This window comes from Mustela erminea, chromosome 3 (genome assembly GCF_009829155.1).
Source record: "Mustela erminea isolate mMusErm1 chromosome 3, mMusErm1.Pri, whole genome shotgun sequence".
Lineage (NCBI taxonomy): Eukaryota > Metazoa > Chordata > Mammalia > Carnivora > Mustelidae > Mustela > Mustela erminea.
Genome location: NC_045616.1, coordinates 61,310,745 through 61,326,677, shown reverse-complemented (window position 1 = coordinate 61,326,677; position 15,933 = coordinate 61,310,745). Strand labels below are relative to the sequence as shown.

The window sequence follows — 15,933 nt, the reverse complement described above, 5'->3', positions numbered from 1 at the left end:
AAATAAGTCAAGCAGAGAAAGATGACTATCATATGATCTCCCTGATATAAGGAAGTGGTGATGCAACATGAGGGCTTAAGGGGGTAGGAGAAGAATAAATGAAACAAGTTGGGATTGGCAGGGAGACAAACCATAAGTGACTCTTAATCTCACAAAACAAACTGAGGGTTGCTGGGGGGAGGGGGTTTGGGAGAAGGTGGGGTGGGGTTATGGACATTGGGGAGGGTATGTGCTCTGGTGAGTGCTGTGAAGTGTTAAACCTGGTGATTCACAGACCTGTACCCCTGGGGATAAGAATATATGTTTATAAAAAATTAAAAAATTAAAAAAAAAAAATTTGCCATGACAACTGAAGACAGGCCAGGTAAATAATATAAATAGAACAGTTTTATTTATGACATATTGAGACAATCTAAAACCATAACTTACCTCTAGTATGGAAAAATTAAACTGCAAAATGACAGTGGCTTACTTAATATTTATGGCATTTTACTTGTTATTTTTTCTGTGCAAAATCTACTCCCAATAAAGTTAGTTCCATTAACTTTTTCACAATGCATAAGTATTTAAAAGGAGATGATGAATATAACTTTTGCACACTTGGGTAAGTGTATGTATAAGATTCTAAATTCTTATAAGTAGATCTGCTAAGAGAAAGACTTTTTGTAGTTAAAATATTGATAACTATTGCTACACTGGTATTCAAAAGCTTTGCATCCATTTCTGTTCCTACCAAAAGTGTGGCAAGTAGAACATAGTAGTGTCCTTTATATTTCCAATTACTTTCCTAATTCCCCACTTCCTAAGTTAGATGTTTCAATCTCTATAATCAACAATTAACAATGTAGAAGTTGTGAGATATGGATAATTATTTACTAAACAAGTATAAATTATTAAAGCAAAAGATCTTAAAATGAATTTTGAGTACTTTTATTTGACCAGTTATCTTTATTCATTTGATAAAAAACTGCTAACTTGACTAGATGATAGAAAAAATACTAACAGAACTAATTTCTAAAACTTTGTCTTTTTCATCTATAAACTTTTCATAATAGAAACAGACATATTTTGAGACATGTAAATAAAAGGTACCATAAAAATAAAAATACTACTATTGGGGTACCTGGGTGGTTCAGTCGGTTAAGTGTCCAACTCTTGATTTCGGCTCAGGTCATATCTCAGGGTTGGGAGATTGAACCCCATGTTGGGCTCTGCCTGGGTAAGGAGTCTGCTTAAGGACTCTGCCTAAGATTCTCTCTTGCCCTCAGTTCCTCCCTGCCATTCCCCTCCCCTGTAAGTGTGTGCCTCTTTTTCAAAAAACACAAACAAAAAATTACTACTAAAAAGAGAAGAAAAAATTTAAATTTCAATACTTACAATCATCTAGATCTAGAAGTGAAACATCTTTGGTAAGAGGATTTCTATCTTGCTTTGTTTTATTTTTTTCTTTCTCCTATAAATAAGAAATATTTGATTTATTGCACATTCTATTAAAAAAAATCAATGAAGTAGTTCTTAAATGTTTCAAAACAAACCTTTTTACTCCAAGGGAAAAAAAAATCAAATTATCTTTCTGTATGGTTAGATGGACTGTATTTTTTAATCAAAATTTTTATTTTAGCTATAGCATACAGTATTTTTTCTTCACCATGCAAACTGTTATTTTTAAATATTTTGTTTAAAGATTGTAAAGGTCCATCAGTAGAAAATTTAAAGGCAAATAGTTATTTTGTGATCTGACAACTTTTCCTAATATAAAAACTTAAAATGGCTCTTTGTAGAAAAAGCCTACAAATGCCTTGAAAATAATTTTTAAACAAGTTGGTTTAAGAAAAAGAATTGCTCAGGGCACCTGGGTGCTCAGTCAATTGAGTGTCTGCCTTCAGCTCAGGTTGTGATCCTGGAGTTCTGGGATGGAGTTCCACGGTGGGCTCCCTGCTCAGCGGGGAGTCTGCTTCTACCTCCCCACTCCATCCCCAATGACTCCTGCCTCTATCTTTCTCTCCCTCAAATAAACACTTTAAAAAAATAAAAAAAGGAAAAGGAAAAAGAAATGCTCAAATAATACAAGTTTAGCTCTGAAATCGTCAAGAGGCTTGTGACAGATTAGCCTTTCTGAGATGTAGTTTGTGACAGGCACTGTATTAGGTACTTTATCTTTCAACAGTGGGTTCCATCAGACTTTTTTAGGCAAGGCATTCATTAAAATCTACAAATGACATTTTCAGGCTCTTGCTGTTAAGGGATGAAAAGTATTAATTTTCTTTCTTTACTGTTGTCCATTGAGGAGATTAAGTATTTCAAAACATATCTGCACATACTTAGGGTTTACTCTATCACTATCTATTCAGTTTGGTCAGAGATTCAGAAAAGATGTGACATATATACATAAAGAAAAAAATATATGTATATAACACATTTTTCTTCTTTTAAAGGACAAATTAAGTACAGTAATGAGTAGTATTATGAACAAAGATGGACACAGATTAGGACGCTAAACAGATGTATTTGGATCAAAGTTACTTATCTTTATAATCTATACTTTTTGAATCAAATCTTCTCAAATTAAAGGCCCAAACTTCACTTTTTGCTAAAATGTTTTTGTTCATTTATTCAATCATTCATTCATCCAATAGACATGCATAGCATGTATCAGATTCTGTGCTAAGCAAAGGAAGTAATACAGCCAAGGCACAGTTCCTGCCTTCAGGTAACTTATAATCTAATAAAAGAGTTTACAGCTTATCTCTACATATTTTTACAAGTATTTCTGAAATATGCCTCTAACCATAGAAAGGTCTAACTAAAGCAAAAGGTACCTTACTATCATTTAAAGTCAACAGCATGTTAGAGCTCTTATGACAGTGCAAATACATGAATAAGAGTAATACATCAAATTACTTGTTAGGTAACATTTTAAAATGACCTTAAGTTCTGCTAGTTTTTTCCCTTATGCCAAAACTCAAAACAAATTACTTGCAAGTATCATAGAATAACTAAATACTAAGAGTAACAAAATACTAATACTGATTTTCTTCATGAGAATAATAATTTCTGCTTCTGAAAACTTCAAATTATCTAAAAATTTAATTTTCACTCATTATTTAAAAATGAAATAATATTTGCTCCTCTTTCCATACCTAAAATGAAAAACAATTTCTAGGGTTGGAAAAAAAATAGAAGGAATGTTAGTTTTGAGCTGGAATTTAAAAGTAGCAACAAAGAGAAACAGGTTGAGAATGAAAATGCCATCTCAACTAGAATATCATTCCTGTGAAGAAAGAACATTACAAAAAGAGCTTAACACCATGTGACTTATCAAAATACTATGCTGAGCACAATGGGTATAGCTTCCTATAAGCTACGATGGTGCATGACTGTTTTTATGGAACTGTAACCTTCCTACCTGAAAAATTAGAAACCTATCAAATCAAGATAAAGTTAAAGCTGGAAACAAGTCTATACCTTATTTTCTACTTCACAGCTAAGAGTGTGTAACAATATCTATTAAATACACATCAGGTCACATACAACACAGGACAGAGCTGCATGTGAAATTGACATAATCTCTTATTAGAATTCTAAAACAGAAGGAAAAAAAGGCTCTCAAAAGGACAGAATTTCATTGACTTTCTGAGAAGAGCAAATAACCAGTGACTGAAATACAACATTAGCAATAGATAACGGTCATTTCTACTGAATTGAAAAAGCCTTGCATTCCAAATCAAGGCTATAAAAAGCTTCGTGATGTGTTTGGCATTCTTCTCTTATATTATATTTCATTTTTCATTTTAAAAAATCCATAGTAAGTTCAAAACATTTTCATACTTAAAAGGATCTACTATAAAAATAAAAATCTGAATTCTAAACAAAGAAGTTAAGAGCCCTATTCCATCAAACATTTCTCCATTTGCAATTCATCTTGGTAATAGAGACAGAACCTGGGTAAATGCATATAGGACTTGAGGCAGGAGATTTTTCTTGCTCAATGCATAATTCATGTGCTCCGCCTGCAAAGTGTGTAAAATGAGAATTTCACACCGCAGCATGAGCCATGGAGCTGCAGAGAAAAGGCAGATGAAATCATATTTTACTGTGTGAATTTTATTTCTTACCCTCCCAATATTTATACAAAACCATCATTGACAAACCAAACACACTGACAGATCACCCACTGTTTCCATTGTGTTAGTACTTGAGAAGAGATCAGGCAGAAAGATAGACAATTTGTTTTTGTATATTTTTTTAAATAGAGGATTAGGTTTTTAACAGCTGAGTGACTGTATTAGACTTTTATAAGGACAACAGTAACTGATCTTAAAATCTCACTACAAAAATACCTAGTTATCAATTCATCACCCTCAAATCTCCATTTTGTTTCTATGGTATTCGATTATACACCTCAACACATCAACATTTTCAAAATAAAATACAAACTCACAGGGTTAAGAAACTGATTTCTACTTAATATATTACATTTCAAGTACTAAATAAAAGATCCTGGAAATATTTATTAAGCTCCAAATAATACAAATAAAAATATGTACTAATATATCTGTAAAGATTTTTTAAATGTACTATGCACATTCATTTCATGCTGATTAAAAAGAAAAGCAAGTAGAAAAAAAGATATGAAAAAATAAGCACCTAATACGCTTCTAGAGAGGAAACCATTGTAAGGAAGATTGAAATTTAAAATGATAAAGCAGGATAAGTGATATGTAAAGTTGGTCAAACTCATTGTACTTTGAAATCAACAAAAATTCAAGGCTAATTTCTAGCCTCACAGGGCAAGATATTTGCATGAAATATTTTTAATTAGAATTATCAACCAAGGACAATTTAATGACTCTCTTGACTTCAAGTCATCTAACAAACCTGATTTTAAAAATCTGAGGCTCACACTTAACACTGGGCTTTAAAACAAAGTATGTTGCCAATACATTGAGACTTCTTTGTAAGTCAAAAGTAGTCTAAACTGTTAAAAATATCTTCCCTATAATATTACTTCCCTATAATATTACTTCTACTTCAATAAGAAAGCTTCTTAATGACATTCACTTTGATTTTAAAGATCTAAACTGAAGTGAAATGATATTCCTGTTCTGGAGAACTTAAAATATAAGCTAAATTGGGAATGACAGAAATTGAAAGAGGCAAGGTTTTGAACTGTCAGAGTAAAAAACCAATAATCTACAATATGCACAGTAAGTTATATAATTGCAAAATACATAAATACTTGTAAAAACACAAGTAAAACTTGTTTTCTCTTTCTCAAACAGGGCAGAACGCCAATCAGAAAATAGTTTCTTTCACTCTTATCAATTACCTATTTCATAACATATGCCAATTTTATCTTACCCCCCAAATCTTTCACGTGACAGATCTTTTACTAGGCATATCTTAACATTTACTAAGGGCTGGACAGACACTAGTCACAGTAACAGTAACTGGTCTATAGAGCATTTAAGAGATTTAATCCTTCCCCAAAAGGAACTAGTGAAGTTATATGAAATCCATGTAACCTGTGATAAAGTCTACTGACAGCATCTCAAACACTGCTGTGTATATATATGTAGTACTGTTTTTCTGCACATCTAGTATACATATATTAATCCTAATTTTGACTCAAATAGGAAATGCTCTTAATATGAAATGTTAAGTGCAAATATGTTATATGTTTATTCCCACTGACAAATTAGGCTTTACACACACTTCACATAATCAAAATGCTGCTAATATTTATAAAGAAAATGCATAGAAGTTATGTACAATAAATTTTAAACCATGGTTTAAAATTTCTATCATTAAAAAAAAGGTTATTTAAATCTTTGGCAGCTGTGCATAGACACAGAAGATAAAATCAGTATTATACCACAGTTAAGGCATGAAGAATAGACTAACAAGGTGATAGTGGGAATAACTATTATATGTAGGAACACACTAATACACTGTCTAGTTTTAAAAATATCAGAGCCTAGATTCAATTAAAACAACTCAAAGTCTGGTAACTTTTTTAAAAACATTATTTTAAATAAAATTGTGACCATCTGTTCTACACAAAATTTTAACTACAAGTAGAATATAACTTAATTATATCGGTAAAAAATAGGATAAAGTGATATAAATGTGAATCTTTTCCTGATACCATGTGGTCTACATTACTGATTTTCCTTTTCACTCTTCTATGTTAAATAAAATATTTCTCTTTACATTGTGTAAACTATGGGAAAGCACTTAAAATATGGAACTATTAAAAGTAATCTTGTTATAGGTATTTTTTGGGGGCAAAAGAACTATTTCATAAGAAGGGTTAGACTTAAAGTATTTTTTCTATCAAATATATTTCAGAAAAGAATACCTACTAATAAAATATATCTGCCCAACTAAAAAAAGTCACTGAACAAGATAATCTTTCTTTGGTCATTGCTGACAATATCTGATCTAAAATGAGGACATCTTCTAATCAATAACACAAACAAACATAATGCCAGAATGTATGACTGTATATAGTTTCATGTTTTATGGTTATGCTGGGGCATGGTGTTGAATGACACACACCTCAAGAACACAATTCAACAGAGGTTCTCCCTCTTTTGATTGTCTTTACACCATTCACATGGGTAATACCTTCTCATCAGTAACATTTTTTATTCCATGCATTCTCAAATAGGAGCAACCCGATAGACTCCAGTTGCTCGAGTGGGAAAGCATACAGCATGTTAAGAGAACTACAAATATACAGTCCACTGGGATTAGAACACAGGGACCACAAAGGGAATCGAGACCAAAAAGGTAGGTTTGGGCATGCTAGCCTATAGATTTTTTATTGAACTAAGATGATAATGGGGCACAACATTATGGGTAACCTTAACATTAATCTGGCAAGGACTGGGGTTGGGGATCTGAGGATGACCAACAGCAATGATCTAAGAATTGAGGTAATGGAGAGGTAATCTAGTATGCTGGTAGTAAAAAGAAAAGAAACAGATATGAGAGAATCTTAGAGAATCTCTAAGACTTGGCAACTTCGTAAACATTCAGGATAAAGAAAGGGTCAAAGATAATTCTGGGGAGATCCAGGAGAAGAGAAAAGAATGCTAGCATCAAATGGCAGATCAACTCTTCTTCTGGCTATATCAGACTTAAGAAACCAATAGCTCCTAAGAGGTCTAAGATTTTGGTTTAAATTCAGGAAGAAAAGTTGGAGGCATTATAGGGATTTAGAGATGTCTTTATAGAAGTATTTCACATAATATTTTAGCTAAAGCCACAGGAGTGAATGAGTCTCACAATAGGAAAAAATATAGGAAAAAAGACTAAAAATAAATTGATTCACATCCATTAATGTTTTTGATAAAATGTTGTGTATCAAGCACTAACTGGGGGCTACGCTGACACTTGATGTCAGAGGGGTTAAAAAGTGAAGCAATAAAAGGACTAAAAGGTCAAAGAAGTCAGAAGAAACGGGATGCAAAGAGTTTCAAGTAGTACGGGAATAGTTACATAAGATCAAGAAGAATAATAACCAAAAGAAGCTCACTGGATTTGGGAAATACCATGGCTGACTTTTCAGAGAGCAGTATCTGTAGGAAGTGGTAAGAGTGGAAACCAACTTTAAAGGGACTAAGAAATAACTGGGTTAAGAGATTGTGGACAAAAACTATCTAGAATATTTTCTAAACTCTCACTCTCACACACTCTCTATTTCTGTGTATTTCCCCTTCCATGCTCCCCACCCCCCAAATGCTGGCAAAGCACTTGAGTGCCATGGTTGGCAGAGGAGGAAATTAATTAATGAAGAAAGAGACTGAAGGTGCAAAGGAGGCAGATGATTATCAACAAGTCCCAAAGTAAGTGAGGCTTTTTCTTGGCTAGGTGGGCTTACTTAGAGCTACATTCAAAGGAAAAGGAGGATAAACAGAGATTGTGTATTAGAGAGCAGAGAGAGGCAGGAGACGCCCATAGTAGATGGCAGCTCAGTCCTCTGCAGAAAGGAGTCACACCTGGACATGAACTTATAACTTGAGTGGTATAAAAAGAGTCAGAAAACCACAGGAGATATTAAGAGTTGAAAAAGAATTTCAGTTCCTTACTGCACTGGTGTTCTATCACTCTACTACTGGTGGTCTCCCAGGGAATTAACATTCAAGTTAAAAAATGTTAACACTTGCTGTTCTATAGTTATATAGTGCTTTATACTGATCTTTCATATTTGATTTTTTATAATAGCACTTGAAAGCAGTAGAATAAGTATTAGCATTTCTACTATATAGATGAGGAAACTGAAGCATAAAGATATTATCTTCCAAAAAGTAGAACACTATACCTATCCCATAGGACACCATAAAATAAACTGTTTTCAAAGCTATATATTCAAAGTACCTCTGAAGCCTCATTTTCATGCTCAATATCCCCAAAACACACTATCCAAGTGAAAGAAAAAGAAGAGAAACAGTAAAAGTATAGATTTAGTTTGGCTGCAGATTTTGAGGCATATGAATTTTCAGCACTAACATACTGACATGCTAAATTAAGGTAAAGCAGGCACCATCTGCCTTCATTACTCATAATCTAGAGCAGAAGCCACAGTACTTGTTCTAAGGAGGACTTCTACAGTTACAGAGTTGCCCATTATTAGAAAACTGGTATACTTATAATTGCACGGTTTAGTCCAAATCACTCAGAAAGGAATAGTAAAAAGTAGTTACGGTGGCTCCATGGCAGGGAATATTCCAAGTGATAAATTAAAACGAACAATCCTATCTATTATAGATAAGAAAAGGCATTATAATATGAATAAAATAAGCCACAAACACAAAACACATGGACATAAAAGTATCAACAATGTGACTAAAATCCAAATTTTTCGAGTCTTAGCTTACCACAATACTTTAAAATTTTATACTGATGTCCTATAGGAAAATATTTTCAATTAAGAGACACCAATCATTGAAAGTGTCTGACAAAGAAACAAACTGAATTGTTAACCTAGGATACTTCTGTGGCTTTTTAATGGGGTTCTCAAATCTCTGCTTCTAATACTAAGTAGGCACTAAAGTCTACAATTTTACAACTTCTGTAAAACTTCGTAAGAATAATGCACTTTAATTTTACCCACTTGACATTCATTGATTTCTTGCTTACTCATTTTCTAAAACACTGATTTCTTATTCTGGATTGTACTTATTGTCAATTTCTAAATCTCTTTTATTTTAAATAACATCTTAAATTTTAAAATATAAAAGTAGGAAATGAATAATTTGATATAAATTATTTAATGTAAGTAGCAAATGAGAGAACATCAAACTCACTATGTGATAAATTTGTATAGGAGGTCAGAGTACTAAACATAAAAATCACTAAGATTTTATGTGAATTTTGTAAAATAGAAGTCTTAGATTATATACATAAACAGATAAAGTTTTAAATATAAATTCCTGTTTAAAATAGGTATCACTATATACAAGAATATTTGCAATAAGGTAAGACAAAAACTAGCCAATTTTTAAATATACTATTCTTTTTTTACAAAAAATATGCTTATTCTATCATAATAAATCTCTGGATGGGGGAAGGCAATTATCTACTTAAATGAATTTATTTTCATCCTTGGCTACTCAGATGACTTTCTAAAGAATTTCAAGTTAATAGAAAATATAAATGAAAAAGATAATAGGTTAAAAAACTGAATTCACTAAAAGGCAAAGTTTGATCACATTTTCAACATATGGGATAAACAGTGTATTTATAAAAAAACTACTGCATTTAAAGTCCAGGACCCATTTAGCGGAAAGGGGTAACAATTAAAGATCAGAAAAAATAGGTCTCAACTTTATATTAATAACTACATTTTTTCAATTTATACTTTTATTTTTTGCTGCTAGGCAGATAAGTTTCAGTGTTACTAATATGATATCAGAAAGCATTATCATTCTGTTGCATAAGTGATTCTTGCATTTGTTTTTAAATAGATGGCTACTTAATTTTTATTAACTAGTTAAATATCTATATCCTTTAATTAAACCTTTAAAAATATTCTATTACCCAAACACCTATTTTTATTTTCATTTTAAAATTTTTTTTTCAAACACCTATTTTTAAAAAGTATTATTTGTCTCAATTTGTTATAATGTACATACATTTATATTACTTTGCTCATTATTATCTGTGACTTCCTTTTACTTCCCCTTTTGCAAAAGCCTTTTATTTATTCCAAAAAACTGTCACATGCTAGCTCACAACAAAAAGGGCTGTAACTGATATTGACCTCTGTAATTTCAGTGGCAAAAGATGAGGTTAAAAAGAGTTTCTGGGATGTCAGCTGAGCGACTAACTCTTGGTTTTAGATCCCAACATGATATTGGGGTTGTGGGATCTAGTCCTGTCAGGCTCTGCACTCAGCGCTGACTCTGCTTGGGATTCTTTTCTCCCTCTGCCCCTCCCTGCCACGCTCTTGCTCTTTCTCTTTTAATAAATAAATCAATCCTAAAAAAAAGTTTCTAATGTCTCCGTAGGATTGAGGTAAACAGGAACCAATTATCTAATAAAACAAAAAAAGGATGAATAAAGATAGTTTTTATTTTAGTTGTCAGTGACAAGGTTGAATTTCTCAATTTCTTGATTTTCAACAAAATACTAATTTTCTTTTTCTTTTTTTTTTTTAAGATTTCATTTACTTATTTGAGAGACAAAGAGAGCATGAGCTAGGGTTGGGGGGAGAGGTAGAGGGAGCACAAGAAGCAGACTCTCCATCAAGTAGGAAGACACGGGGATACGGGGCTTGATCCCAGGACCCCGGAATCATGACCTGAGCCAAAGGCAGATGCTCAACCAATGAGCCACTCAGGCAGCCCCAAAACACTGATTTTCAAAAGTACTTATTCTTTTGGATAAAGGCTATGAAAATATTTCCTTTCAATTACAGCAATGTGCAATCTCTTACCTTAGCAACTTTTCTTGATTCAAACTCACTTTCAGATTCTGATTCAGAACCTGAAGAACTTTCTTCTTCTGAACCAGAATCAGCACTAGAAGAATCTGAAGTTTTAGATTTTTCATTTTCCTTCTCCCCATCTTCAGAATCACTGTAAGTAACAGATTTAAAAATACCAACTTTAAAATCCATTATATATGTCAAATTGGTGCTATATGTCCATTTTGTCTATAAATCAGAATCTTTACTAGAAAAATATATTTCACTGAGTACACACTTTTTTTAGTATGTAAAAGACAATAAAAATGGTTTTAAAATTCCAGAACATATTAATAAAAAAAAAAAGGTAGTATTATCTATACCAGATATATCAGAACCTGTTAAAAATCACTTATACGACCACATCACACATACTTCAAATGCAAAAGGTTATAAAATGATACTAAATGATATAAGCAGAAAATAATTAATAATTACATGTTTGATTTACCAGGAATATATATTAGATGCTAATAGTAACAACTTCAAAGATATGTAAGGCTGATTTTAAAATGCTGTCTCAAAATACTAAATGTTCATTCAAAAATTTAAATATTTATACATCTATTTTTGCTAAAATAGACTTGCACTCTATAGGTTGTTTTGTCCAAGAAAATTATTTACATGTGTTCTGAAATGTGACCTGTAAACATATTAATGAGAAAATGTTAACTAGATCAAAAGATATTTTTTTTTTTAAAGATTTTTTTTTTTTATTTATTCATTTGACACAGAGAGATCACAAGTAGGCAGAGAGGCAGGCAGAGAGAGAGAGAGGAGGAAGCAGGCTCCCCGCGGAGCAGAGAACCCGATGCGGGACTCGATCCCAGGACCCTGAGATCATGACCTGAGCTGAAGGCAGCGGCTTAACCCACTGAGCCACCCAGGCGCCCCAAAAGATATTTCTTGTAATGCAAAGTCTTAATAACATCATAAAATCAACAAATATAAACTTTTAAAATTACCAAATGATTAAGAAGTCCAAGATGGCAGAGGAGTAGGAGACCTTAGTTTTGTCTGATCCCAGGAATTCAGCTAGATAGCTATTAAATCATTGTGAACACCTGCCAACTTAACCAGAGATCTAAGAAAAGAATAGCTGCAACTTTACAAAAATAGAAAAGCAACACTTTCTACAAGAATGACAAGAGGGAAAAACTCCCTTCAAAAAAGAGAACAAGTGGGGCGCCTGGGTGGCTCAGTGGGTTAAGCCGCTGCCTTCGGCTCAGGTCATGATCTCAGAGTCCTGGGATCGAGCCCCGCATTGGGCTCTCTGCTCACGGGGGGCCTGCTTCCTCCTCTCTCTCTGCCTGCCTCTCTACCTGCTTGTGATCTCTGTCAAATAAATAAATAAAATCTTTAAAAAAAAAAAAAAAAGAGAGAACAAGAGACAGTAATGACTGCCAGGGACCTAGTCAGTATGGCTATAAGATGTCTGAACTAGGGGCGCCTGGGTGGCTCAGTGGGTTAAGCCGCTGCCTTCGGCTCAGGTCATGATCTCAGGGTCCTGGGATCGAGCCCCGCATCGGGCTCTCTGCTCAGCAGGGAGCCTGCTTCCTCCTCTCTCTCTGCCTGCCTCTCTGCCTACTTTTGATTTCTGTCTGTCAAATAAATAAATAAAATCTTAAAAAAAAAAAAAAAGATGTCTGAACTAGAGTTCGGAATAATGATTATAAAGATACTAGCTGGGCTTGGAAAAAGCATACAAGAAAGTAGAGAACCGCTTTCTGGAGAAATAAAAGAACTAAAACCTAATCAAGTCAAAATAAAAAAGACTATTAATGAGATGCAATAAAAAATGGAGGCTGAAACTGCTAAAATGAGACAGAAGAGAGAATTAGTGATATAGAAGACAAAATAACGGAGAATAAAGAAGCTATGAAAAAGAGAACTAGTGGACCACCTGGAGATTTCTAGAGATAAGTGATATCACAAAGTGAAGTAATACTAGAATAACTGGGATCACAGAAGAAGAGGAAAGAGAGGGGAAGAAGGTATACCGGAACAAATTATAATAGAGAACTTCCTTAATCTGGGGAAGGAAAGGGGCATTCAAGTCCAGGAGGCAGAGAAGCCCCCTTAAAATCAATAAAAACAGGTTCATACCCTGACATATAATAGTCAAACTTATAAATCTCAGAGAGACAGAGAGAAAATCCTGAAAGCAGCTGGGGACAAGAGGTCTATAACCTAAAAGGCTAGAAACATTAATTGGCAGCAGACCTACCCACAGAGACCTGGCAGGCCGGAAAGGACTGACATGATATATTCAGCTTGCTAATGAGAAAAATATGCAACCAAGAATACTTCATCCAGCCAGGATCTCACTGAAAATAAAATAAGTGATAAAAATCTTGCCAAACAGAAATGAAAAGAATTTGTGATCACCAAACCAGCCCTACAAGAAATTAAAAGGGATCCTTTAAGCAAAGAAAGAGCCCAAAAGTAACAAAGACCAGAAAGGAACAGAGACAATATACAGTAACAGTCACCTTACGGGCAGTACAGTGGCACTAAACTCATATCTTTTCAATAGTTACCCCAAATGTAAATGAGCTAAATGCCCCAATCAAAAGACACAGGTATCAGGTTAGATTAAAAAAAGCAAGACCAATCGATATGCTGTCTGCAGGAGACTCATTTTCGACCCAAAGACACCTCCAGATTTAAAGTGAGGAGGCACAAAACCATTTATCATGCTAATGGAAATTAAAAGAAAGCTGGGGTGGAAATCCTTATATCAGACAAATTAGATTTTATTTTATTTTATGTTTTCTTTTAAAATTTTTATTTAATTGACACAGAAGTAGTGATTGAAAGATTTCAAAGTAGGCACCAGGCTTGTGAGTCAGCTGGAGTGAACCTCCATTATGAACAGCACTTCAGTCCTTTTTTCAAAAAATTATCATTTTTTTTAAGATTTTTTATTTATTTATTTGACAGAGCGAGATCATAAGTAGGCAGAGAAGCAGGCAGAGAGAGAGAGGAGGAAGCAGGCTCCCTGCCAAGCAGAGAGCCCGATATGGGACTTGATCCCAGGACCCTGAGATCATGACCCGAGCCAAAGGCAGAGGCTCAACCCACTGAGCCACCCAGGTGCCCCCAAAAATTATTTTTATTAACATCTAATGCATTAGGCAAATTAGATTTTAAACTAAAGACTGTAATAAGACATAAGGACACGATATCATAATTAAAGGATCTATCCAACAAGGGGATCTAACTATTGTAAATATGTATGCCCCCAACATGGGAACAGTCAATTATATACACTGATTTATAACAGACTCAAACATGTCGATAATAATACAATCATAGTAGGGGATTTTAACACCCCACTCACTGCAACGGACAAATCATCTAAGGAGAAGATCAATAAGGAAACAAGGGCTTTGAATAACACACTGGATCATATGGACTTCTCAGATATATTCAGAGCATTCTATTCTAAAGCAAAAGAATACACATTCTTCTTGAGTACACATGGAATGCTCTCCAGAACAGATCACATACTGGGTCACAAATCAGGTCACCACTGGTACCAGAAGACTGGGATCATTCCTTGCATATTTTCAGACAATGCTTTAAAACTGGAACTCAACCACAAGAGGAAATTTGGTAAGAATTCAAATACAAGGAAGCTAAAGAGTATCCTGGATACTTTTTGAATGAATAGGTCAATCAGAAAATTAAGAAGAAATTTAAAAATTCATGGAAACAAATGAAAATGAAAACACACTGTTCAGAACCTTTGGGATGCAGCAAAGGCAGATCTAAGAGGAAGTATATAGCAATACAAGCCTTTCTCAAGAAAAAAGAAAGGTCTCAAAGATACAACCTAGACTTACAGCTCAAGGAGCTGGAGAAAGAACACCAAGTAAAGCCTAAACCCAATAGGAGAAGAGCATTAATAAAGATTAAAGCAGAAATAAATGAAATAGAAACCAAAAGAACAGTAGAACGGATCAACAAAACTAGGAGTTGGTTCTCTGAAAGAATTAATAAGACTGATAAACCCCTGCACAGACTTATCCAAAAGAAAGGAGAAAGGACCCAAATAAATAAAATCATGAATAAGAGGAGAGATCACAACCAACACTGAAGAAATACAAACAATTATAAGAATATATTATGAGCAACTATATGCCAACAAATTAGGCAATCTGGAAGAAACAGTGCATGCCTAAAGATGTATACACACAACGGAACCAGGAAGAAATAGAACCCCTAAAGAGACCCACAACCAGTAAGGAAATCGAAGCAGTAATCAAAAATCTCCTAACAAACGAGAGTTCAGGGCCAGATGGCTTCCCAAAGGAATTCTCCCTAACTCTATGGTAACTAATCTTTGACAAAGTAGGAAAGAATATCCAGCGGAAATAAGACAGTCTCTTCAACAAATGGCATTGGGAAAATTGGACGGCCACATGTAGAAGAATGAAACTAGACCATTTCCATATACCACACACAAAACAAACTCAAAATGGAAGCAGGAATCCATTAAAATCCTGGAGGAGAGCACAGGCAGGAACCTCTGTGACTTCAGCCACAGCAACTTCTTGATAGGCATATTTCCAAAGGCAAGGGAAACAAAGGCAAAAATGAACTACTGATTCATCAAGATAGCTTTTGCACAAAACCAGAAGACAACAGACAGAATGGGAGAAGATATTTGCAAATAACATATCAGATAAACGGCTAGTATCCAAAATCTAAAAAACCTTACAAACTCAACACTCAAAGAACAAATAATCTAATAAAGAAATGGGCTGAAAACATGAAAAGACATTTCTTCAAAGAAGACACACAAATGGCCAATAGACACATGAAAAAATGCTCAAATCACTAGGCAATAGAGAAATACAAATGAAAATCTCAATGAGATACCACCTCACACTAGTCAGAATGGCTAAAACTAACAAGTCAGGAAATAACAAACAGTGAGGATGCAGAGAAAG

General features: G+C 33.9%; 1 protein-coding gene across 6 annotated transcripts in view; it reads right to left on the bottom strand.

Annotated features, from left to right (window-relative positions):
• Positions 1 to 15,933, bottom strand: part of AP3B1 (adaptor related protein complex 3 subunit beta 1) — a 348,922-nt gene that overhangs the window by 85,556 nt on the left and 247,433 nt on the right. For 5 of the 6 annotated variants that reach the window (XR_004283661.1, XM_032334867.1, XM_032334865.1 and 2 more), the window contains 2 exons: positions 10,946 to 11,087; positions 1,378 to 1,453 (listed from right to left, as the gene is read on the bottom strand). Coding sequence is in view for 5 of the 6 variants with exons in the window: in XM_032334867.1 (XP_032190758.1) it covers positions 1,378 to 1,453; positions 10,946 to 11,087 (218 nt within the window). In the remaining variant the exon portion in view is untranslated. Of the gene's footprint in view, positions 1 to 589; positions 645 to 1,377; positions 1,454 to 10,945; positions 11,088 to 15,933 lie in introns of all 6 variants that reach the window. The other variant, XM_032334869.1, reaches the window with a different exon arrangement.